The 26,938-nt window shown below is 48.3% G+C and overlaps 1 protein-coding gene across 7 annotated transcripts in view; it reads right to left on the bottom strand.

The window, feature by feature from the left end:
- ACSL3 (acyl-CoA synthetase long chain family member 3) overlaps window positions 1-26,938 on the bottom strand; it is a 3,215,977-nt gene that overhangs the window by 2,146,400 nt on the left and 1,042,639 nt on the right. For all 7 annotated transcript variants that reach the window (XR_011276042.1, XM_069618147.1, XM_069618145.1 and 4 more), the window contains exon 5: window positions 26,177-26,309. Coding sequence is in view for 6 of the 7 variants with exons in the window: in XM_069618147.1 (XP_069474248.1) it covers window positions 26,177-26,309 (133 nt within the window). In the remaining variant the exon portion in view is untranslated. The remainder of the gene's footprint in view (window positions 1-26,176; window positions 26,310-26,938) is intronic.

Below are 26,938 nucleotides of genomic sequence, written 5' to 3'. Positions count from 1 at the left end.
GCCCAGGCTCCAGTGTGTCTGGGAAGTCAGGAAGTGAGGGAGGCGCCTGATACTTCACTGGCCTTTGTTTGTAGGCATGCCTGGCCGAAACCAGCTTAGTGCTGTGAATGGATGAGATTTTGCATAGAAGGCGAGGGTTTTGGGACTACAGGCAGAGTTGACCACTGGAACATCCAATCCGAAGAAGAAGGAGACGCCAGCAGCACCTTCCAGGATCGCAAAAGCACCAGTGAAGCCTTGCAACTGTGCTGACCCTGTTTTCCCATCGACAGGGAAGCTGTGGCAAGGACGACTTCCTCCCTTAGGCTGGTGGGACCAACTAGCCCCAAGACGTGCTTCATTATCAACTAATCCCTGTGTCGCTGCGACCATCCTGGGCTGCAATTTCCCCATACCTGGGGTACCTGGACCACCGACAAGTGCAATATCTTCCAAAGGACGAATCCAGCTGAAACTTTGCAGGCATCTGTGTGACTCTACAGAAGCAAGAAATCTTCGCCCAGAGTCCCCTCACCAGAGTTCAGGACCGAGGAATTTCCAAACAGGGATATTTGTTCCTCTTGTGCGCTGAGAAAAAGGCACCAAAACCACAAAGAGCCACAGAAATTAGTGGAATCCATTGCTGCAGAGTCCCTCCCGGAGTGCTGCAGCAGAAGCCCACCAGACGTCCTTCCTTTCGTCACCATGACCAAGATCCAGGAACAAGGGTCTGCACCGCTGCATCAAGAAGGAAGTCAGCTGGAACATATGCTTCAATTCTAAGGTACTGCAGGGCTTTGGGTTTAACCACATTTAGCCAAATCTAGTGCTTCACAGCTTGGGGAGTACTAATTTCTATCCTTTTGAATGACTGCAAATCACTTGTGCAGGCCTAACAGCTTGTGCACCTCAGGTGGGCTCACTTGAGCTCCTGGATTTTTCTTCAATGAACGACTGCCTGTTCAACTAACCTTTTCTAAGAAGATCGCATCAGAACTAGAATGGTTCTATTGACTTTGGCTGTCCTGGATCCCTACATGCATCCCATCTGAACCCTACTGGCTTTGGCAGTACTTGTCCACTATAAAGGTTTTAATTGTTTGACATTCTTGTTGCTGGGATAAATACTTCCTACATCCATCTGAGATAAAAGACTATTGTTACAGTGCTACAGTGTACTATTCTACTCTAACACATTTTCCCTCCAAACTCAATATTCTATGGTGAACCGTAAGTGCTACTACTGACAGTAACCTTAACTGACCTCAATGTGTGCTGGAAATGTTTCAGTACAAACAATTTACTCACCTGCATTATTGCAACTTCAATAACTTCATTCTGAAATTCTACTTGATGTTACTATTAGTTGCTGCATAACCTAGTGTGATTCAGGGGCGCTGTCGGACTCCAATGAAAATGGCCGCCTAATTGTGTAGCTGCGCCGTGCACAAGAAATCCTTCATAAAATCCTGAGAATCATACCTACATGCTGTAGTGAGCGAGAAAGCTGAGGCGCCAGAGCACCGGCAGATACTCCTGTGGGGATACGGAGGCCAGTAAATACGGTGTAAAATCGTGTTGAAGAGCCGGCGGAGCCTAGAGGAAGGAAGCGTTAACGTGGCCCGATTCCCCTCCCCCACCAACTGCAAGCTTGCGGCCCTCCAACGTTGTTAGGAGGCGGCTGCGTACAGAGAGAAAGTGTCAGCAGAGGGAAGCGGACCAGCGGAGAGACAGAGAGAGCCCTGTAATACGAAGACAGACAGGGAGAAGCTGACAAAAGCCATCCGGTGAGGGCAGGGGCTAGTGAGAGTGTGGAGATCCCGAAAACACTACAAGTAAGTGGGAGGTGTGGACGTCCCCTCCCCGGAGGCCGCCGTGTGCGCTGTGAGCGAGCGGCTGGCCGGCCGGGTCGAGGATGTGTCCCCTTCCTCAGTTCAGGTCAACGCACGAGTACATGAAACAGAGAACTGGATAAGCAACATAGAGGACACTGTGACAGGACAGGGTAAGGAAATGGAGACCATTAAAAAGTACCTTAAACTTGTTCAAGTGAAGTGCGAAGACTTGGAATCTCGATCCCGCCGCAATAACATCAGGGTGGTCGGGCTAGCAGAAAAACAAATCAATTTTCCAATGGAGGTGTATGTGGAAGAAGTAATCCGAGCAGTCCTCCCTGACGCACATCACAACAGTTTTTTTTTTTTTTTAAACTTTGGTTTTATTAACATTTTCTTAGACAAACAGTGGGGCATCAAGCTTATTCTCATGAAATCAAATGACGGGCCCGAAGGCTTCTGCCCCCCCACCCCCACCACCCCAATGCAGTCCCACCCCCCTAACCCAAAAGAACAAAAACCCCACATCGGGGCTTTGAGCTGCAAGCTTTTCTAGTCTGGAGCTTAGAAGCGAGCGTGAGCGTTGACTTCTCGTATGGTTGTTGTTCGTCTGCCGATTCCCGGGCCATGGGCACCCACACCTTTCCCAGTTCCACGTTACGGATCAATGGACATCCCATCCCCAGGTCTGTTGCACCCCGTACCAGTTCGCTTGGAAGGAGGCCGGGACATTGTTCACCATTGCCGTCAGTTTGTCCATCAAGAACATATTTTTGACCTTCTTTAGCCATTCCACCTTGGAGGGAGTTTCTGGGCTCTTCCATTTTTGGGCGAGGGCAACTCTACCCGCTCGTAGCATTGTTTCCCACATTCTTGGATACCTCAATGTGTCCGTGTCCTCTGGGGGGAGGCCCAGCAGCATGGTCAGAGGGTTCTGGGGGAGCATTTCCTCGGAGATTTCAGCGATCCAGCCCCTTACCTCCTCCCAATATGCCTGTACCTTCGGGCAGTGCCACCACATGTGTGCCCTCGAACCCTCCTAATCGCAGCCCCTTGGGCATGATGGGGACACCCCGGGGAACATTTTTGACAACTTTGCTGGGTCTCTGTGCCATCCTTGGAGGATTTTAAAATTGTGTTCCATGTCCGCGGTAAATAAGTTCCCGTGGAATGCTATTTTAAATATCCTGGACCATGCATCCTCCGAGATCTCTTCCCCTGCCAGCTCGTTCCAATAAGAGCGGAACCGCCTCCTCTCTCCCAAATTAACAGTGTTCAGAATTTTATATATCCCTGAAACCGCCCCCTTCCTGGAGGATGCTGTATCAAGGAACTTCTCAAAGGGGGACAGTTGTCTTTTCAAGTCTTGGCCCCAGGCCTGGTCACATAGGATGCCCTTCAAGCGGAGATATTCAAAAATGGATAGTGACCCCTGACCAAGGGCTTCCCTCAGTTCCTCGTATGGTAGGAATTCTCCTTCCCTGAACATCTGCCCTGCCCATTCCATTCCCAAATCGGACCAGGACTGTGCACAGCGGAACCCCCTACTGCCCAACTTGAGGGGTTGGCTCCATAGAGAGGACATCGGGGACGGCCATGACGTTAAGTGTGCTGTCTGGGGGCCCTCCCGCCAGATCGCCCAGAGAACGCCTAATGTTGGGTGGGACTTCAATCTATTCGGGATAAATTTCCGCGGGGTCCATAGGAGGTCCCGGACCTTTAGTGGATGGGCATCTATGTCCTCCAGATAGGACCAATATGTGCCCAGCCCCTCTTTCATATGTTCCAGGAGGACCCTCAACTGGGCGGCACGATAGTAGAGTTGGAAATCTGGCAGCCCGAACCCTCCCTCCTCCCTAGGTAGAGTCAGGACATTTTTTGCGGTTCTCGGTGTCCTACCCTGCCATATAAACTCACGGACCGCGTTTTGGAGGACCCTGAAGGTTTGGTCAGGGACGACCACAGGAAGCGAGGTAAAGAGATACAACAACCTTGGTAGAATGTTCATCTTGACTGCCGTCATGCGGCCATACCAGGACAAGATCATGGAGCCCCATCTCCTCAGGTCTGCCGTAATCCCCGCCATCACAGGATCGTAATTAATAGGGGCGAGTTTGGATAGGTCCCTGGGGATGAGGACACCCAGGTAACGGACAGCGGCCTTCCCCACTGCTATCCCCTCCAACCTGTCCAGGGGGTCCAGACCCGGGTCTAATGTTCTCATGGGAAGGAGGACCGATTTGGATGTGTTAATTTTGAGCCCCGAGAAGCGCCCAAATGCGGCCAACAGAGACAAGAGGGGGGGAAGCGAGCGCCGCGGGTCCACCAGGTAGGCCAGGATGTCATCTGCGAAGAGGGATAGCTTAAATTCCACCTCGCCTCTCTCGATCCCCTTGATATCTCTGTGAGCTCTGACTGCGATGGCTAGGGGTTCCATAGCGAGAACGTAGATCAGGGGGGAAAGCGGACATCCCTGCCTGGTTCCCCGCGAGAGGGAGAACGGGTCCGATAGCCTGCCATTCACCTGAACCCTCGCCTTCGGGGCCCTGTAAAGTGCGGCCACCCAGTCCCGTATCTGTGGTCCAAAGCCCATTCTCTGGAGGGTGAGTGCCATGAATCTCCATTCGACCCTGTCGAACGCCTTTTCAGAGTCCAAGGATAGGACGCTCGCGTCAAGATCAGCCCTCTGGGCATGGTGGATCAAGTCTATAGTTTTTCGGATGTTGTCTGCACCCTGACGACCTCCTATGAAACCCACTTGGTCTCCGTGGACCAGTTTCGGCAGGACCCCCTCTATTCGCCTCCCAATCACCTTAGCCAAAATCTTCACGTCAGTATTCAACAGTGATATCGGGCGGTAGGAGGCACACTCCGAGGGGTCCCTACCTTCCTTGGGGAGCACCACTATGATCGCCTCCATCATGGAGTCCGGGAGAGACCCTCCCTCCAGCACTGCGTTGAACACCTTTACCAGGTACGGGGCCAGGGTGGAACGGAACCTTTTGTAGAAGGAGACTGAGTAACCATCTTCACCCGGGGAGGTACCCCCCTTCATGCCGCTAATCACTCGCTCCACCTCATCCTCGGTCACCGGGCCCTCCTTCCCCTCTGCCATCTCCCTGGAAAGGGCCGGGATCTGTATAGAGTTTAGAAACCCCTCGATTTCCTCCTCATCCCCATTATATTTGGATGAGTATAATTTCTCATAGTATCTGCGGAACGCCTCTCCTATGTGGTGTGTATCCTGGCCTAATTTCCCCTCCTCATTTTTAACCGCTCTCACCATTTTGCTTTTCTGGACCTCTCGCAGCTTCCAGGCCAGGATCCTGTCCGCCCTGTCCCCCTTCTCATAGTACCTCTGTCTGACCAGCTGGAGACTTCTCTCGGTTTTTTGGAGTAGGAGTTCCTTCAACTGGAGCCTATAATCGGCCAGGGCGGCCATCCTGTCACAGTCTAAGGGCTCCGCCGGGGAACCCCCTGGTTGGAATTGGGCAATTTTCTCCCTCAGGTCCCTTTCCTGGGTAGCCCTTACCCTCTTTTCCCGGGATCCTATTTTGATCAGGACTCCTCGTAAGGTGGCCTTGAAGGCGTCCCAGAGGGTGTGTAAGCCTACCTCCCCATTGTCGTTAAACTCAAAAAATTCGGTGATGGCCTCAAGTATCTCCTGCGCTAGTACATCATCTTTTAGAAGAAAGTCATTACACTTCCATCTCCCCCCCGTTCACTCAGCCCTTCCCTTGCTATAGTAATCCTGACTAGATCGTGGTCAGACCAGGGGACCGGCTCCACCCCATAGCCAGATATAAATGGGGACAAGGATTCGTCCACCAGGATGTAGTCTATCCTGGAAAACGATGTATGGATTGCTGAGTAGTACGTAAAGGAGGGGGTCTCGGCTCTGGGGGTTGGGACCGTGTCCACCAAGCCTAGTTCTGAGTTGACCCTCTGGAAGGTTCGGGCCATGATTTCATCCGCTGCCCTGAGGGTCTGGGGGCCTGTTCGCTTCCTGTCCCGGATTGGGTCCAGGACCATGTTAAAATCCCCACCCACCACCAGCGTGCCGTGAACAAAGAGTTGTATTTTTTCCCTCATCTCCTCCCAGAACTGTGCTTGGCCTTCGTTTGGACCGTAAATGACCGCTAGGGTGAGTGGGGCCCCCTGCAGGGTTCCCCGGACTAGCAGAAAGCGCCCCCCCGGGTCTTTCAATGTGGTATCTTTTTCGAAGTTGACTCCTCTAGCTAGTAGTATAGCCACTCCTCGTTTCTTTCCCCTGTGGGAGGCGCTGAGGACCTCCCCAATCCCACCAGCCCGCAATTTGGGCTCCCTCCCCAGGGGCCAATGGGTCTCTTGCAAGAAGAGGATGTCGAGCTTGGCTCTTCGGAACTCCCTACTAACCAGGGATCGTTTCGTGGGGGAGTTTAAGCCCCGGACATTGAGGGAGCCCACACCCAGGGCCGGCAGACTCTCAGCCATGGTCAAAGTAGTTTTCCCCATACTGTCGACGACTCTGTAATGCTCGTTCCCGAATGCTCCTTGAATTGTGCTCTGAACTCTCCTCTTCCCCCCACCCTTCCCCCCCGGATGGGCATGAAACAAAACCCCAACTGCCCCCGACCCCAACTCCCAACTGAACCCCTTTAACTCTCGTGTACCCCCCCTCCCCCCTCCCCGGCGTCCTGCCAAATAGTTCCGCCAACACTGGCTTTTGGCCGAACCACCAGCCTGCCCCCTGTGGCCAGGCTAATCACCCTTAAAGCTGATCTTCTTGAGCCCCCCAAACCCCCCCACGGCTGCTTTCCTTTTGTGAGACCCATATACTTGCTGTTCGTGGGGATGCAGATAGCGAATACACCTCCGACTCCTCCAAGTGCCATTTTGAGTCATAACGGATCGAGTCCGTTCTCAGTCCTCGGAACCGTTCCGAAGACGTTCCTTCGCCGGAGATGGAGTATTCATTTTCCTAAATTTTCGCGACCCGGTTCTCTTTCTCCTGTCTCTCGATGGGCCGGGGTCCACGGGCTCGCCCCCCCCTGGGCCCGAAGGGCCCCTCCGGGGGCTCGTGTCCACCACGTATTCCTGGATCGCACCGCGGATGTCTTCTTCTGTGATTAGGGTAGATCTTTGGCCCATGTATTCGAATGTCAGGGAGAAGGGATAGCCCCATCTATAGCATATCCCTTTTTCCTTTAGCAGCTGCGTGAGGGGGCGGCACATTCTCCGCTTAGCCAACGTGTATGCGGAGAGGTCCTGGTATATGGAGACCTGGGCGTTATTATAAGTGATTTCTCGGGCCTTCCTGGCCTCCTCCAGCACCTTAGTTTTTTCCGAGTAGTAATGGAACCGTGCCAAGATCGAACGGGGGCCCCCCGCTCTGCCCCCCGCCCTGTGCACTCTGTCAAATGTAGGCTCTGTGGTCATCTCCTCCGCAAACAGTAGAGTGATAATGTCCCGCACCGCTCTGGTGACGTCCCTCTCCGTTTCCCCCTCCATTTCAGGCACCCCGAAAATCCTGAGGTTGTTCCTCCTCTCCCTGTTTTTGAAATCGTCCATCTGGCGGGCTCTCTCCTCGTCCCTCTTTTCCAGGGCTTCCAACCTCATGTTGAATTGAATCTCTTGGGGTGCCGAGGTTGTTTGCTGCATCTCAACCTGGAGCAATCTGTCCTCAATATTTTCCACCCTCTGGTCTATTTTTTCAAACTTCTGTGCGATATCCGAACGCATGTCCCTTATTTCTTGCAAAATAGAGGCGAAGCCCCTTTCCATGGCTGAGGAGGAGGGGGCTGCGTCTTCAGACTGGGCCATGGTTCTTTTCAGGCTTGTACCTTTGTCGCCTTTTTTGCCCTCCTGGAAGCGATATTCCTGCAGTGACTCCCGCCAGCTCATCAGGTGCCTTCCCGTGGTCCACTGTCTGGGCCTCAATGTTCCCAGCGGGGAGAACGCTCCCCCAGGGACGTCCGCAGGGGGGGCCCCCTAGACCGAGGGACTGACCCCTCGGGCGGACCCGTTCCGGGCCGAGACCAGCCAGGGCTGTAAAACGTTGCCGGGGGGGCGGGCACACGCCCCACCGTCACCTGGTGGGGGCCTCACACCCTGTCCAGACTCCCCGTGGGGGATCGGGGCCTCCGCTGGGTGCCCTTTGGAGGGGCGCCGGGGGCCCGATAGCCTGTGTGGTCAGTTTCGTGGGTTTCTTAGGTTCCGCTGGGGGGGAGGGGGCGATCCAGAGCCAGTGCCCGTCCAGCGGAGTCCCAGCCTTTCGTCCGTGGCTTGCTTTTACTGGGGGGGGGGGGGAGTGGTTGGCCACCCCCGGGCGGGCACACGCCCCACCTACGACGGGCGGGGGCCTCACACCCTGGTAACCCCCCTGTCTGATGATGCTCCTGCGTTGGGGGGGTGGGGGGGGCGGCTCTCACCTCCAGAGCGATCCGAGGGCCCGCACGCCCGCGGGGAGCGGTCCCCGGGCCTCCTGAGGTTCTGCCGCCTTCTTCTTTCGTTGGGCTTATGGCAGCCCGCGTTTGAGAATCCGGGGTGGAGGGGGGGCCTCCCACCTCACCTCGCTCCGTCTGCCTCGTTCGGTCTTCGTGGGTGGAGGGGAAGGCACGGGTCCCCAGAGCCCGCCACGGGTCCCCGGGTGGGTCCCGCCGTCTCCTGTACGAGGGAGAGTCCCCAGGCTTGTTCCGCCTGGCCGGGGCGAAGAGCGTGGGGGGGGAGGGCGTGTCTCCCAGGCCCCGGCGGTGTCCTCGGGGAAACAATGCCCGTCGTGGCGGGGGGCAGGGCGGGCCGGGCTATGGACCTGTCTTGCTGCGGGCGGGGTCCACCTCTCTTCTGTCTTCGTGGCCTTCCGGGCCGCGCTCCTCTCCCAGCGCAAGTCCCGAGTCCCGATCTTCCTTCTCCCGGGGGCCTCGAGAGCCGCTCTTTCGCTCCCGAGGTGCTCGGGGGGGGGGCGCCCGGCAAAATCGTTGGGGCGGGCCCGCCGGGGGGAGGGTCAGGGGGGGGCTCAATCCCTTGCCGAAGCCCAGTCACGGCGGGAGCTACGCACTTAGGCAGCCATTGCCTGTGCGCCCCCTGGTGGCCTCCTCCATCACAACAGTTTTTAATTGAGAGGGCCCACCAAGCCCCGACAACTACTCCTAAACCTGGGGCACCGCCTCGCACAGTCATCGCCCGTCTCCTAAATTACAGGGACATGATTTTGCGCCTCTCTCGTGAGAAAGGTACCCTGACCTCTGACTCTACCAGAATACATGTATACCAGACTTTTCAAATTGAGTAAAAGCTGCCCGCCGCAATTTTGACCAAGTCAAAAGAGCACTCAGGGCAAGGTCAGTCCCCTATACGATGTTGTTCCGCGCTAAACTACACCTGCAATACGCTGGGAAGATGCATTTTTTTTTAATCCCCGGATGAGGCTATGGGGTACATCGAACGGAATATCCTGCAGCCGGTAAAAGTTAAGAACCCACTACCCGGACCGATGAAGATATACTGAGAACACAACAACACTTAATAACCCAAGCCGCCTGGATACACGAGGTAACGGGTGCAGCGGCACATGGGAGAGAATAGAATAGCCGCGCAGAGCTGCCCAATTTTTCAAAGGTTGAAGTTTCTTGAGTGGTCTACACTGTCCAGTTGGGGGGATGGTGAGGGAGGGAGGTGGGAAGGGAGTCGGGCCACTTGCCGTTGGTTGGAAGGGATGAGCCACCATACAAAAGGTGGTCCAGGAAAACACAGGCCGATATGGGAATCTAATCTACACAAGGGCGAGAGAGGAATGCTACTAACAAAAACACTGACAGGTGTGGTGCATATGGCATGGCACCTCGGGGATGAATAGGAGGCTGCAATATACCCACGATACCACTACTAAACCTGCCGAACATGCAGGAAATTAGGCTGCTCACTTGGAACATATGGGGCCTGGCACACCCGATAAAAGCGAGGAAGATAATTGCATATGCAAATCGACATAAGATCGACATACTCCTATTGCAAGAGACACATGCCACTAGGAAAAGCACAGAGGTACTTGCAAGAAACTGGGGCCCCATAAAAGTAGCGACGAATGAATCCTCAATGGCGAGAGGAGTACTCACAGTCGTACACAAGCGAGTCAATTTCCAAATATCCAAATCACTGACAGATGACGATGGCCGCTACGTGATTATTTGGGGGAACTGTACAACAGTGAAGTCATACTGGTCAACACGTACGGCCCCAACATAGACAGCCCAGAGTTCTATCTATGTGTGGTGGAATTGATATCACCTCTGGGAATGGCAACAGTGATATGGGGAGGTGACCTCAATGTAATTCTGGACCCTGAATTGGACCGATCGACTGGAGGCCGCAGACAATATACCAGAGCAGCACTAGTGCTGAAACAAGCTATGGATACACTACCGATGGCAGATGTATGGAGGGAATTGCATCCTCTCGAAAGGGAATACTCATTCTATTCAGGGGTGCACAGATCCAGCTCCCGTATAGACCAGTGGCTATGTTCCCCCGGGCTGATCGCAGAGACAGAACAGTGCACAATCCTTACGCGTACGCTGTCAGACCACTCGCCAGAAGATGGGCGTAAAAGATATGGAGCATACTACCCGAACCTGGCGCATGCCCCCTGAACTATTGACGAACGAGTCGGTGATAGAACCACTCAGAACCGAAATAGAGGACTTCTTTGAATGAAATACAGGCACAGTTCAGATCCAGAGTTCGATATGGGAAACATATTAAGTACGGCTAAGAGGCCAATTGATGGGGACAGCCTATGGGGCCCTGAGAGACATCAGAAAGGTCTTGTGCCAGACTGAACGGGAAGTTAGGGACCTCGAGATCCAACAGCCTGTGGTCACAGGGAGGGTACATCTATGAAAAATAGAAGTACAACTGGAAAGATTCAAGACCCTGGCAGAAAAGGAACAGTACTATATAACCCAACCAATAAAGGCAAGAAAGTATGGAGAGGGGAACAAGACGAGTAAGGCAATGGCAACCCTCATCAGGACAGAACAGGGAGCGAGACATATTACTAGTATTCACGACCCTGCCGGTACAGTACAAACTACCCCAAGAGCAATTAATCAAGTATTCAAGCTGTTCTATGCCAAATTGTATACAAATGCAGACACAGTGACCCCGGGAGAACTCCAAGCTTATATGGACTCTTTGCCAGTGCCGAAACTGGGTGAAGCATGAAGATCCCTGCTGGAACTTCAACTGACGACCGAGGAAATTGAACAAGCCATCACAGATCTACATGCAGGTAAAGCCCCTGGGTCGGATGGTATCCCGCTCGACTTCTACAAGGTATTTAAACCGGCGATGGCCCGAGACTTCTGGAGATTTGGGAGGAGGCGCTTGGAAGGGATGAGTTACTGAGTACTATGAGAGAGGCGATAACTGTCCTGCTTAAACCCCACAAATCTCCTCAAGACCCTGCCTCTTACCGCCCATGGTCACTGATCAAATCGGACGCAAAAATGTACGCCAAGGCAATTGCTATCCGTCTGATTCCACACATGAACAAACTAATCCATACGGACCAAACAGGATTTATCCCTACCAGATTGAAAGCGCTGAATTTGAGGTGGTTTTTCGCGATTACATCACAACTGGACCCGAACGCTAAAGCTGCGGCAATCACTCTAGACGCTGAAAAAGCGTTTGACTCAGTATCATGGAATTATATGTTTTGAATGTTGGGAAAGTTGGGGTTTGGTCCAATGTTTATTTGCTATATTCGTCTGCTATACAAGAACCCGGCTGCAATGTTAAGAACCAACAACACAATATCATCTCCATTTGTATTGGGTAGAGGCACCCGGCAAGGCTGCCCTTTGTCCCCCCTCATATTTGCACTTACGATAGAGGGCATGGCCGCGAAGGTCAGACACAAACACATATGGAGGGGCATCTGAATCAGGAGGGCTCACCAGCTGCTTTCATTATATGCAGACGATACGATGTTGTACGTCAGATGTCCGGAAATTCATTTACCCCCAATAATGCGGGAAATAAATACCTTCTCCATGTCCTCTGGCTACAAAATTAACCAGACAAAGTCAGCGATAATTCCACTGACGCCTACTACAGGGCGATCGCAGGCTACACTAGATTTCAAATGGTCCCCCACAACAGTGTGATACCTGGGTATATTAATGGCCACAGATAGGCAGACCCTATATACCAATAATTACGAACCCTATCTTCAACTCCTTGAGCACAAACTAGTTGTATGGGGAAAACTCTCAATATCAATGTACGGACGAATGGCCTTGCTTAAGATGGTGGTGGTGCCCAAGTTGTTATACATGTTCTGTGGTATCCCCATATGGCCGGGTAAGGGTTTCTTCCAGAGGTTACAAAAACTGGCAGTAAACTTTGTATGGGGTGGGAAAGCGGTTAGAATTAAATGGTCCAAGATGTGCGAAAGATATGAAACAGGAGGACTGGCAACCCCAGACTTCATGTTATATTATTACGCAGTTTAAGCACACTTTGCGAAGTACTGGGGGGACACTGCAGAAAATCATGCACATGTACGGGCTGAGAAATTCAAGCAATGCCTTTCGTAAAAAGTAAAGTGAATATTAGGGAAGTAGACCCTGTGCGCTCAACAGTACAAGCCTGGTCAGCACTATTTGCAAGGGTTGAATGCATAAACCCATACTGGCCGTTTACCCCCTTATGGCACTATCCAGATCTGGAACCCACATCTGATACGGCCGTGCAGCGCAAATTGGACCCGACAAAGAAATGAGAATAGGAGATTTATACCCAGAGGGTAAATTCGCGTCACTCACAATTGTGCAAAATAAAGTGGGGCCGGGCCTTATTACTACATTGCAATATTACCGTATGAAGGCAGCCTGTAAGAAGTGGCTGTCGTTTCCTGAGCCCCCCTCACGTAGGATGGCTTTACGGCTACAAAAAAGGGAGCGGGATCTTGGCATTACTATAGAAGATGCCCAATGGGCCAGATATTGTCAGCATACCAAATCCATTTCGATTAACTCTAATTTCAGGTTAATCCAGTTTAAAATACTAAATCACCTACATATGACCCTGATAAAGATCTCCAAGTTCGACCCTACCCTCCAGGTGACATGCCCCAAATGTAATATCCAAGATGCGAATTCACTGCATTTGTATTGGGAATGTCCCCCTATCAAAGCCTTCTGGGTTGAAGTAGCAAGATGTATAAGCGATATTACAGGAAACCATATCCCGGCTATCCCACATAAATACCTCCTGAGGGATATAGGGAAGGCATTAGTTAAGACCCGTAGACTGGTTGCTATCGCAGGCGCAGTTGCTAAGAGAAATATATTACAGTCAAGGAAATCCAAAGCAGCCCCCACTCATAAAGCATGGTTGCGGGACCTATTATATGTCCAAAATACAGAGGAACAATATGTTAACAGTGCCACACCTATCAACAGACCTAAAGACGTTTGGGCTCCTTTACGAGCATACCTTAGAGGCAATCAGGACAGCGGCACAGAGGACTCCTCATGAATGCTCAAGACAATGTTATTTATATGACATGCATATAGTAAAGTTAATTGCTATTTTGATGTATAACTGCTAGAATCACTCCCGAGATCTGTGTGATTGTGTTACACCTGTAAGCAAAAAATAAATAAAAATAAAAGTAAAAAAAAAAACCCTAGTGTGATTCATTTGCTTTGTGCCTCAGAAGGGATACATTACTCACCATAATCGTATTTCTGATGCTTGTATCTGCTTAGATTCACATGCTGTGCATAGGCCGACATATAGTGGAAGCTGCAGAGTATTACAGTTGTCGTTTTCGAAACTCGAAAAGGGACGTTGACAGGTTGTGCGAGTAATACTATCCCTAGTTTGACGTTCACTGTACCCATGATCACACACGCGTCGGGGTCCCTCAGATTGTTATTTTTCTGACATGAGATGTAGCGTGAGCACAGTTGTCTCCAAGCAGATACGTATCAGATAAGCTCATAAGCATCCATGCGCCTTCTCTCTGAGCGGAGGGAGGGTGCGTTGCATGTGAATCTAAGCAGATACAAGCATCAGAAATACGATTACAGTGAGTAATGTATCCCTTCTGAGGCTTGTGGAATCTGCTTAAATCACATGCTGTGCATAGATTACCGAGCAGTGGCAGGAGGTGGGATGTGAGAAGGTTCATGAGTGAATAAATGTCTTAGAACCGCATGTCCCACTTGTGTATCTGTCTTGGAATGAGTGTCAATGCAGTAGTGCTGAGCGAAAGTATCTATTGAGCTCCATGTAGCTGCCTTGCAAATACTGTCTACGGGAACATTTGCAATGAAAAAGGAGTGGTACCTCAAAATAACTTGAGATACAAATAGAGGGCCTACACAAACAACTCAAAGAGTTGTAAACTAAATTCATAAACATATATGCTGAGATACTACAACTACACACATTTAGCTATCGATTTTAAAGCAATAATTGAATCAATATACTGCTGATAGGTCCTTTAAATTGTACAGGACCGGTACGTTTAATATTTACTGTCATGTTTTGGAGCTTGTATAGAATTTTCCTGATCACTATGACTGTGCATTATCAAAATACAGATTACTACCTGTGAATTACTTCTTATCTTGCTTGAAGAGGATTACGATAAAAAAGGACCTGTAATAATGTCCTAAATAACTGATCAAAACGGCTTGTCCGCACATATTTGTAAAACATTTTTTGCCAGATAGAGAGAGATTTGGATTCACATGTCATGCAATAAGTATAGAGGCAGCAAATACAGGTCATTAAATAACGCTGCTCTGAATTGAGGTAATAATAATAGAAAACATTGAGTTTGTTACTTCAATATACAGATAGCTACATCTAAATTAACATTTTGAAGAGACAGCCATTTTTTACTTCAATATGGCGGCGTGCAACTACCCAGATACAACATCTAGTCTTCATAAAAAAGCCTGGTTGGGTCTGTCGCTACGCAACGCTCGAAAGAACAGGAAGAACAGAGGAGACTTGGCGTTTCGAGTTTAAGAGCAATAACACGACTGTAGATAACGGTGCGGAAGAGCACCTAAATACGATTTAATCAGATTAGAGTGTCCAACCCTGAACTTCCCGCAACTTTTCACCGGGACATTAATCGCTATGATGCATAGCCCGGGTAAGTGATCCTCACACTTATCCTATAATGATAAACACGCAACTTCGTGTCAGGCGAATTGAGTTACAGAACGTTGTTTTTTACTTCAAAGCGACAAAATGATGTAGATGTAACCAAACCTATAGATCCAACAAAGAATTTGAGGAGCTTCAAAAGAATTACACGTACCTCTGAGATTTCCCTTTGGCGGTCTTGTTTGGTGGGCGACTTAGTCGCATTAAGGTACGCACAGTTATGATACCTAACTGATTTATAAAATGCGAGATGTTGTACCGGTAGAGAGTGATTGCAACGTATTTGTAATTACAGCCAGCCCACTGATAGTAAGCGAGATCGCGAAAAGCCGGAAAACAGCACTATATTGAAATAATTCTGCATCCCAACAAGGCTGGACTAATGTATTCACTTCGTAGGTGAGTTAAACTTACAAATGATTTCAACTATCTTCACCCTCTCTGTCTCCTCTTTGGTCTGTTTGTTGAGTGGGGCACATCGCTTTGAGCGACTGGTCCCGCCTCAGATCAAATGAGAAGCATTTTTTGGGGATGTATTTTAAGAAGTATGTCTCAGATATTTTGAGCATGATGGCAATACTCTTATTTCCTATTCTTATCTTTAGGAATGGAATAACATTGAGGCAGTGAACAACTAATATTCTACACTATTGGGACCCCTTTATTTATTTACTACTCATCGTTGAGACTCACTTTAAATTAACGCTAATATGAGCTATATTGAAAAGTAAACGTTAGCCTAAATTAAATTCATTCTGTTTCTGTTAAAATTTCAGAAAGAATATCCATACCTGAAGAAGGGCTTTACGCCTGAAATGCGAAGTATAAGATTGGTGGAGTACCTTCTAGTCTAATCAGATAGCTATTCCCTGTCTAGATATCAGCATATTATTCAGCTTTCAGTTGAACACGAAATTGTCTTAGTATATCAAGGAAATTGATTTTCATTGTGCGTTACACAAAGCATTTCTAATTGTGTCTAAAAACTCTTCATTTCAATTTGGAAATACAATAATTGAAAAAGCAAACGAATTGTTAGTAACTTCTTAAGTGTACTTCTTTATGAATTTAGTTTACAACTCTGAGTGGTTTATGTAGTACCTCTATTTGTATCTCAAGGTGTTTTGGAGGTACCAATCCTTTTCCCACATGTATCTGATCTGGTAGCACAAATCTAATAGGGTGCACCTTTAAATTGATTTAATTCGATAATACATCTACTCTCTAACAGGAATTAACATGTGCACCTCCACAACCAAACCACTCTAGTAGATACATTTGCAATGAAAGCCAGAGTGGCTCCTGTACCTCTCGTGGATTGAGGCTTGGGCGTGAAAGGCAGAGTTTTATCTGATAGGGACTAGTACAGTTGGATACATCTGACTATCCACCTAGAGATGGCATTCTTAGAAATACGGTCAACTTCTCTGCCTGGCGCAATGGAGACAAACAATTGATCGTTTTCCTTAGCGATCTGGTCTTGTCACGTAGTAGAGGACCGCTCTCCTTACATCTAGTGTGTTTGGTTTTACCTCAGCTGAGCTGTTGGGTTCCTGGAAGAAAGCCGGTAGCTCAATTGACTGGTTTACATGAAATCTGGAGATTAATTTAGGTGAGAACCTAGGGTGAGTATGTAAAACCAGCTTGTCTTTGTGTGCAACTAAGAAAAGTTCCTGCACTGACGATGCTTGGATTTCACTAACCCTTCTTATGGAAGTGATAGCCACTAAGAAGGCAGTTTTATAAGTCAGGTGTTTCAGACTAGACTTGTGCATAGGCTCGAAAGGGGGTCCCATGAGCTTAGCGAATACCACATTGAGGTCCCACCCTGACGGGCGATTACAAATTGGAGGGTGAAGTCTCTTTAATCCTTCCATAAATACTTTGATGACCAGTACTTTCAACCATGAGACCTTATTATGAGAGGTCGTGTAGGCTGACAAAGCCGCCAGGTGGACCTTTAGGGAGTTGAATACTAACCCTGCATCTAGCAAATGGAGCATATAAGTTAGAATGTGGGATGAGTACATTCTGAGTGGTTGATTTGTTTAGCCTGGCACCAAATTACGAATGTTCTCCATTTGTCAAAGTTACATTGCCTAGTGTTTGGTTTTCTTGATTCAAGATCTCCATGCATCTTTGTGGCAGGTTGAGATGTCCGAACTCTGACCTCAAGAGCCATGCTGCCAAGTTCATTGAGTGCGGCTGCGGGTGCACAGTTAGTCCCTTGTGCTGGGTGAGTAGGTTGTACTGGCACAGGAGTTTGATGGGATCACACATCGCCAGTTTGTGCAGATGTGGATGCCATGGCTGTCTTGCCCACGTAGGAGCAACTAAGATAAGCATCATCGGTTCCTTGTGTATCTTGTTCACCACCTTCTTCACGAGGGGTGTTGGGGAGGAAAAGCGTAAGCAAATTTCCCTGACCAGTTCATCCATAGGGCGTTCCCCTTGGAGCCTGCCTGGGGGAACCTGGACGCAAAGTCTGGGCATTGACTGTTTTTGCTTGTGGCGAATAAGTCTATAGCTGGGAATCCCCATTGAGAGAAGAGGTGTTCTACGACTCCTTCGTGTAGACGCCACTCTGCTCAATGAGTCTGCTAGAGAGTTGATTTCCCCTGGAACATGTGACGACAGGAACATTTTCCTTTTGAGTACCCATTTCCAAATTTGCTGTGCAGGTCTGGACAGATTTGGAGAACGTGTACCCCCCCCTGTTTGGTAATATAAAACATCACTGTAGTGCTGTCTGGTAGGATATGCACAGATAGATTGATTGTTTTATTTATTTGTATAGCGCTCCAAACCCAGAGGTAGAAGGGCGCTTAAGAAGACGGTTACATAATTGTTAATATGATTATGTGAATATTGATAGGTTTGTTAAATAGGGTTTGAATGCCTGAAGGGCTTTGAATACTGCCAGAAGTTCCAGCAGATTGATGTGGTTCTGAGCTACAGTGCAAGACCACAAACCCTGAGCTGTGTGGCAAAGGTAGTGAGTTGCCACCCTGCCAGTGAGGCGTTTGTCGTGATAACCGCCTGCACCTCCGGATCGTAGAAAGGTTTTCCTTTCGTTAGATTTTCTCTTGTCCACCAGCCAAGATTTTGTACAAGTGTTGGCGAAACGACCACTAGATCGTCCCACTGACCACTTGCCTGAGACCACTGTTTCGCCAACCACTCCTGCATGGGTCACATGCGCAGGCGCGCGTAAGGAACCGTTAAATTCAAGATGCCATCATGCCTATTAAACGCATAGCTTTGGGTACCCTGATCTGGCGGCCGGCCTGATAATGTGGTATTTGCAGTAACAAATGTTTTACTCTTTCCTCTGATGGAAAGACCCACCCCTCTTCTGTGTTTAAGACAGCTCCCAGGAACTGTTTAGAAGTGCTTAGCACTAGGCTTGACTTTTTCTCATTGATGGAGAAGCCCAATTGAAAGAGGAGGTTGATTGTTCTCTGAATGTTTTGTCTGCAAATCAGGGGTGATTCCCCTGTAATGAGCCAGTCGTCCAGGTAAGGGTACACTGGGATTGCCTCCCTGCGCAGGTGCACTGCCACTACTGGAAGTACCTTTGTGAATACCCTTGGAGTCAAGGCTATTCCGAAGAGCAGCACCTTGAATTGGTAGTGCTGGTTCGCTATCTTGAAACGCAAGAATCTTCTGTGCGCTGGGAACATTGAAATTTGAAAATAAGCATCTTTCATATCCAGTGTTACCATATAATCCCCCTTTTTAGTAGAGGGATTACCTCTTGTAGCATAGTCATGCAGAACTTGTGTGGCTTGGCATACTTGTTTGCAGTGTGCAAATCTAATACTGGGCGCATTGTTAGATCTTTCTTTGGCACAAGGAATTAAGTTGAATAAATTGCCCTGTTTACCTGGTTTGCTTGGACGACTTCAATGGCGTCCTTTAATAGAAGTGTGGCTATATCTTCGAGAAGGATACAATGGTGTTCTTCTGAATGGATCTTCTGTCGTGGGGGGTGTTCGGGGGGACGTTGGAGTAGTTCTATACAGTATCCGCCTGCTACTGTGGACAGCACCCATCTGTCTGAAGTGATTCCCTACCATGCGTGGGTGAAGCTGGAAATGCGTCCTCCTATTGGAGAAGCTTGGGAGGGTACCTGAAGCGGAATGACACTTGCTCTGAGAAGGTGTGCCACCTCGAGCAGGGCCTCTGCCCCAACCATGACCTCTGCATTGCCCTCTAGGATAGCACTGGGAAGATTGGCTTTGATTATTTCCCCAGGAGGAACCCTGACCGTGACTGTAGCTGGATCCTCGTTGAGAGTTTTGGCCTCGAAAACGCCAAAAATTGCCATTACCCCTCTGTACGGAAGGTTTGTTGGTGAGTTGACCTAAAGATTTAAGCATGTCATACTTGTCCTTTGCTGTTTTAAGGGCGTCTTCTACGGCCTTACCGAAGAGCATGTTCGGTTCAACAGGCATGTTTATTACAGTGACCTGCGTTTCAGGTCTAAAACCTGACTGGCGCAGCCATACATGCCTTTTAATAACGGTCCCCTGCGCAATGACTCTTCCGGCATTGTCTGCCGCGTCAAAATTGGTTTTAAGAAGACAGCTAGACACTACCCTCCCATCTGCAGCCACCTGTGCTAGTTGGGATTTGAGTGGTTTTGGGGCACACGAAAGTAAAGCAGACATTTCTTCCCACTTGTGGCAGTTGTAACTAGCCAAGAGTGTTGCATTGTTCGCTATTCTGGTTTGAAAGGCCGCAGAGGAGGCGACCTATCGGCCCATGGCATACATTTTTTTGCTCTCCTTATTGGGGGAGCCTCAGAGGAAGCAAGGTGTGTGCCCGCTCTTTTTCTAATTGTAGTAACAACTAAGGAGTCTGGTTTCAGTTGCTCTCTGTTAGGGAGAATTCTCATTCTATGGCTAATTTCCCCTCACCTAGTGAGTCCCCCAGCAGCTTTGCTGGATTTCTGGAGTTTATTTTTCACCTGGTAAGAGTGTGAGCCTTTTCCCCCACTCTTACATGTGTTTTGCCATGTGTATTTCTACTGTTTGTGTGATCTTGGGCTCTGGAGCACACCACTCCATGAGCCCAACTTCTTGAGTGTGTTACACAGCACCTTCAGTGCAGTAACACAGGGATGTCTCTAAGACTTCCCAATGACTCCATTTTTTCTGGGGCTGACAACTGCCCCCCAGAAATAGGTAATGTTGCCATTAACTTTATTTAGTCACTTTAAATTACAGACCCAGTACACCACATCTTACATGGAGTACTGGAAAGGGTTAAATCCTACCCCATTCTGTCTGTGCCTCTCTGAGCTTTGTTTTGCTCTCTTAACATTAAGACTTGGCTGGTGGCAGTGGTATCTACCCTAACTTTTCTACCGCGATTATACTATATAAATGTGGTACTGTTTTAGGCTATTATATTAGCCTCGAACATAAACCCGCTTGACCAAATACTTTTTTATTTTGGCTCCGGTTGAGTTTAGTCGCCATTTCTTTTTGTTAATGTCCTTCTTGCGTTTTACTTTGCGCGGCAAACCAGGTTTACCTTCTTTGTTCGCCGACCATTGGCAGGCTTCTGTCCAGAAGCCCTCCTTTGCCGTCTGGGTGTCCAGGTGGGCTGAATGTGAGGGAGGGGTTTAGTAACCCCCTGCACATGCACAGGGTCTCTTTGGAGACCCAAGTCACACTTTGTGTCCATTGGCTGGAGGGGTTGTCCGGGCTGGACAACCCCACTGCTGTATAATTGACAGCCAGGCTGTGTGAATGGGGGATTTTCGCATAAAAGGCAGGACTCTTGGGCTGGAAGGCAGAGTCGCCACTGGAACTGCAAGAACCGAAGAGAAGCGGAGAAGACGACGTCTGCTGCAACTCCCGAGTCCCGGTGAAGCTCCAGGAACCATGAGTCTGCAGGAACTACTAGGAACAACTGCCGTGACACCAGCTTTTCTTCGTCCGAATAAGGTACTGTGTTCAGCTTCGAGGAATTGGGGTGAACCCTTTATACTCATCCAAGGCTTGCCCTTGTTTTCCTTCCCTCTTATAAGTTTTGCTTCCCTTTTGACAATATCCAAGTACTCCTGGCAATCTCGAATCGTGAACTGTCTAACCTTGTGATCCTCGACAACAGGACCCCTGTCCCATTGACACTGACGCAGGCCTATTGACTTTTATCTACGTTTTAGAAAGTGTCTCTTGATTCTATCTGCCTTGACAAAAGTATTGCCTATGATTTTTGTCCCCAACTCTCTTGTGTTAATTCATGTGCTAAGTGTGTGACTACGGTAACATTTCTTCTCGCAGGTACGCTTTTCTTTCGTAAGACCGAACTGTCATTACTATCAAAAAGTGATCGCGTATGTAACCCCGATAACGGCTTTGTTTCACAACATCGGTCTGTCAAATCCAAAAGGTACTTACCTTGAATTGTTCTGCACCCAGAGAATTGGTTGTGTGTCGTGTATTTAAAGTGTGGTTTTAATTTAATAGAAGTGAAGTGTTTTACAAACAGATGGTCTAAAAATAAATGTACTTTTACTTTTTAACCAAAAACCTTGAGTCAGTGTTTGCTTGAGTCACAGTAATTGTAGTCCTTTGTGTAATCTCTACTACTGCTCATTTGCTCTTGAGATAAGTCTGGCTGCTCCGCTACTGCTACCACTTTAACAGTGTAGTACAGGCTTGTACCAAAGGTGAACTTGTATTACCACTTGTAGTCCTAATTGTGTGTAGTGGTCCCTAAGGGCACTGCACAGGATTCTGCCTTTACACTCTCTAATTTATAATGGGTCTGAAGGTGCAGGTCTGAATAATTTCTCTACACGTGGGTTTACAGCCTGTGAGAGATTAGGAGCTTCAAAAGATGGCTGTATTCTGCGTTCCACTGATTTCAGTAGCGGGTTAAACTAGGTTAATGTCTTTTTGTCCCCAAGGATTTGTTCTGCAAAGTCTTCATCCTCCTGTACCTCCTGGGTGTCAATCAAAGTGCTCAGCCGCCTTGGCTAGCACTTCATTGAGGAGGAGTTGATTATCAATAGGCGAATCGACAACTGGAGTGTCTTGGTTAAGAGGGGAATCTATAGATTACATATTGGATTCTTGGTCAGCCTCTTGGTCCTCGTCATCCCCATAATAAGGGTCCGCTGTATCCTCATCAAAATGAGGGTCAGTTGCCTCTACAAAGGAGAGATCTTCTTTGTGGTCTGATTCTGGGTCATAGCGATCTAGGACTGTACTTTGTAAAGGAACATTAGTACGAGACCTCTTAGAAGGGGGTTGAGTAGGTAGAGCAGAGGCTTGGGAACCAGAGGGAGCTGAGGTGGGAGGGCTCGGGGGGAGGGGGAGTGGAGTGGAAAATCTGAAGGTAATCAGGGTTCTTCTCGAAAAAATTTGCCATAAAGTTAATTCTTCTGATGACTCTTTCTATGTTTTGAGAAGACCATTCTTTGGAACTTGGGATAACCACAGGTTGAGGGGAAAGTCCTAAATCCTCATCTGTGGGAGGTACCACCTTAGATGTTTCCTTCTGAGATATACGCCTAGATTCTCTAGGTTTCTCTATGGGTCTGGATTCCCTAGGTTTTTCCTTCTGATGGGATTTAACCCTAGGAGGGCTCTTGTCCTTATGAGGAGCTTTAGAGGATTTTTTGTGATGCCCCCCCGCCCGGGGCCCAGAGGTGTGTTTAACTGCCTTTTTGGGGCCTACTACTATACCTGGCGCCGAGCATCGATTTTCGGACGCAGGAAGAGCCGAGGCTTTGTCCGCGGACGATCGACCTTCGGAGGGAGTTTTACAAGCGACACCCTTGCCGTCTTTCAACGGTTGGGCCCTGTCGTGTGGCGATCTCGAGCGAGATTGCCTAGAGGACCGGGACTCAGCAGACATTTCCCTGGGTGTGGAACGCTGTCGATCACTCGACCCATGTGCCAAGTCTCGACCTGGGCTTATTTGCTTAGTGGTGTGTGTCTTTGTAGCGCTACTTCTGACGGGTGTAGTCCCCACAACATGGATGCCGGCCTGTCCTACGGGCACGGGGGCCTGCGCTTGGGTAGCTGTAGCTACCCCGTTGCCCTAGCCGTCCGAAATTGCGGTATCGCTGCCATCGCTAAAGGTGCCTTCTACTTCCATGGCCTCGAGCTGCCTGGCGTAGTGGGCCCAGCGTTACGTGGAGCGGTCCTTTAACGTCTTTGGCTTGAAGTGTTTTTCTACCCACAGGAATTTGCGATTACACTTGGGGCAGAATTTAAAAGGTGTATTTTCCATAATTACAGGCTATGGCAGCTGGGCGAACAAAGTATAGGAAGGGGGGTATATACATCCTAAAATGGCCTCCCCCCTTTCTCCATACTGTCTGATCCAAGGCCCGGGGCGGCTTTCCAAGGCCGAATGGTCAGTCGCAGTAGTCGTAGATGGGCAGTTTCTCTGTCTTCACCGGAGTGGTGGTTCAGTGGTTGGTGAAAGGATAGAAAGAAATACTATTGCTAATTGTAAATAGTCAATTACTTTATGCTGAAAGGAACTCTGCTATACGCGTCCGTCAAGAATGGCGGAAAAAAACAATCTGAGGGACCCCGACGCTTGAGGGATCATGGGTACAGTGGACGTCACACTAAGGATAGTATTACTGGCAAGCCCTTTCAACGCTATACTCTGCAGCTTCCACTTTTAATAACTTTTAAGGGTGTGTTTACGTGAATATTTGTGATTACTGATTTCAGCTCACAGTACCCCTTCTAAGATAAGCCTGGCTGCTCAACCACCCTACCGACTTGTGTAGTACAGGCCTATGTTAAGAGTTGGGTCACTAATACCAAGCAGATAAGTCTTGTAAAGTCTGACACCAGTTGGACTTCACAAGATCTTAGCTAACACAACGCAACCTAGATGCAGATCAAGTTTTGGTAAACAGGGAATTGGGTGTAATGGTTGGCTTACAGCAGGGCTCTGCAACCTTTGGCTCACCAGATGTCTTGGACTACAAACCCAAACGGTACTATATAGCATAGCCAGCGGAGTCGCAATCCAAAACCGCTAGAGAGCTGCAAATTAAAGAAACCTGGCTTACAGCAATATGCCAATGGAAAGGATATTTATTCAGTTTGCCAATGTCAAGTTTGACAAACTAATAGACCAAAAAGATTGCCTACACAAGCACTTTTCCTAATCTTTAAAGAAACATGACAAAAAGATCAGTTCTCGTTGTATTGCAATTGCAATTTACAAGTCCTGAATCTTGACCCCCACACTTGTACGTTTTCAAAGAAGGTATGAGTTGCATGGCACTGATGTGTGGGAAAAAATGCACACCAAAAGAAAAACGGGCATAAATAATTCAGTAGTATTCCTTTGGACTTGGGTGCAGGGGAGGTTAAACAACCTTGGAACCCATGTCATATAAAAAACACAGAAATATTGGAATCCTGAATTAGGGATGCCATTGTCCCCTGCACACCTTTACAATGAAGAAATCAAAACATATTTACATATAATAAATGTAAATCAGCAATTTTTGAAATATGCATTCCAAAGTCAAGTATAGAGAGCTATTCAGAAGAGAATACAGACTCCAGAGTTATTCCCTTCATCAGGAACATAGCAACTTTCTGTCAGAGAATTAGGGTATACAAAGTACGGGAGAAAATCAATCTCTGTAGGAGCAAATTCTGGAGCTTCAATGTTATTGGGGATCTGGAATCAACACAGAAAATGTCCCAAAGGCCTAGATTACGTCCAGTTAGTTCCCAAGAGATGATACATCTTGTCCACCTCTTGTGGACTTACTGAACTAAAGTGGGATGCCAGCAAACTGAAAAAGTATCACACTCAATAGTTAACTATGTAGTCTTAGCAAGCGCATGAGAAAAACAAAGTGTTTTGTTACCTAATAAGCACGACTTACGTACGGAAAAAAAGAAAGGTGTACATGCTCACTTTATTTTTTCAATTTCTTTGGTGCTGTACTAACATACATATCTGTGTTTTTGTTTACCAGAAACAGCAGTTGGAACAAATAATCATCTCAGAAAGACAATGCTAACAGTCAACCAGACTAGGCCTTCTAGTGTTGTTCACATTTGTGTTCTAACTCAGATTGTAACAATAGAAAACAAATTGGGCAAGCAAAGATACGAATGTGCAGGTAGGAGGAGAACATTTAACAAAAAATTAAACATGTCCATTCTTGTACACATTTGATGAAAATCATGACAAGGGAAATACAGCAATAAAGGTGAAAATATTTATGTACCAAGGAGCACTGACACAACATCTCTAAAACATTCAGCAACACTCTCCCCAATTTAAGTGCTAAACTTGCTTCTATAAAATGACCGTCACTGACCAGAGCTTTCATCATGAGTTTGTGCTGAGCACAGAGCGGCCAATTGACACTGGCGCCCCAATAATGTGCATCGCCAAGACCTCTGGCAGTGAGCCAAAGCTCTCCATCTTGAGCCAGACCAAAAAATGGTTGGCTTTTTTATGATTAAACCCTTTGGAACAAACCTCAAGTGGTTCATAATTTCCATTAGTACCCGGCAAGGGTGGGGAGGCGGAATTCTAGCCAATGAGGACGCTCAGAACGGGGTCTTTACCATACCGTAAAGTACCTGTTCCAAGCCTCGTCGGGTTGGGAGGCCACCATCTTCCCTCGCCAGGAATCAGGTAAGTGTACTGACCCATGTCTGTCCCCTTGCCCCCCCACCCCTTTTTTCCACATCTCCAATCCCCTCCCAACCCCACTTACCTGCCACTGCATTGTCTCTAGCCGGCGCCAGGAATACTAGTGTTCCTGTCGCGTCGCCATCACAGAAATCGCTGCCGTGGAAAGGGAGAAGGGACAACATGTAGTTCCCTTCTGCCCGAACCATGGCCACCATCTTTATTAGCAGTTTTTTCTAAAGTTGAAAAACCCCACACACAAACCGTTTCTCAACTTGAGAAAAACACTATTAGTACCCGAATACAATGTGCCAGGCTACTAATAGCAAAATAACCCTTGCTGGGAGTGTGGGAGGCCAATATCCCAGGGCTAACCTAATGTTAAAGCCCTCGCTTTGTTCCGGATTCTAATTTATGGCCCCCACCCTGCGCTCAGGATATATTGCTTAATTCAAGCTAGGGAACATACATTTTTAGGTGTAAACCAAGTAAACAGGAATGCACAAAAGAGGAAAAATAAGACATGCAATACAAACCATTATGAGCACCCAAAGTTTGCACAGCACCCATGCTGTGAACTGAAATATTGTCAGGAAAATCAGAAGGTTGTATCCTCACGGCATCGACAAGTATGATATGTTGAATCAGTGGAACCTGGGATATTATACCCTGCAAAATGAAACATGGCTGATATCACTAACACCACATGAGAGCACGTAAAATCATAGAATATAGCTCAGCAAATAAAATAGAAAAACAGAAAAGCCCTTTTTACAGAGTGTTTGATTGCATAGTCAAGTTAGTGTGCAGTGTCCAGAAGAACAAGTTACTTACCAAACTGGTAACGTTCTTTCGACTGGATGTTCCCCCTCACAACTGTGCATGCTACTTAGAACATCTAATGACGTGACCCTCGACGGAGGCCTTCGAGGGACATCGACAAGACGCCATCGACGCAAGGGCGCCCTCTGCTGAAAAAATGTTTCCGAAGCAGCACAGCTGTGGACATTACATGTCAAAGATGAGGAATATGTTGGAGGACACAATCCATTCGAAGTACAAATTACTTACCCCTGGTAATGTTCAAACTGTGGATTCCTCATCTTTGATATACCAATATCCTGCTTGCAGCTTTGTAAACTTTTTCGAGAGCAGAGGGAGCTGTGCATCGAGGTCCCTCAGGGGGTTATATCCCTGCACTCAGCTGTAACATCAACGTTGGTATAACTAGCGCGCGCTGCACCCATTGCCTCAGTTCGTGTTTTTCGCCTCTTGTTGCACAGCCGCCTTGAGGATTC

The sequence above is a fragment of the Ambystoma mexicanum genome, chromosome 10 (assembly GCF_040938575.1).
Source record: "Ambystoma mexicanum isolate Mex_15411 chromosome 10, UKY_AmexF1_1, whole genome shotgun sequence".
In the NCBI taxonomy this organism is placed as follows: Eukaryota; Metazoa; Chordata; class Amphibia; order Caudata; family Ambystomatidae; genus Ambystoma; species Ambystoma mexicanum.
The sequence above is the reverse complement of the archived record's forward strand: the minus strand, read 5'-3'. Positions and strand labels throughout refer to the sequence as shown.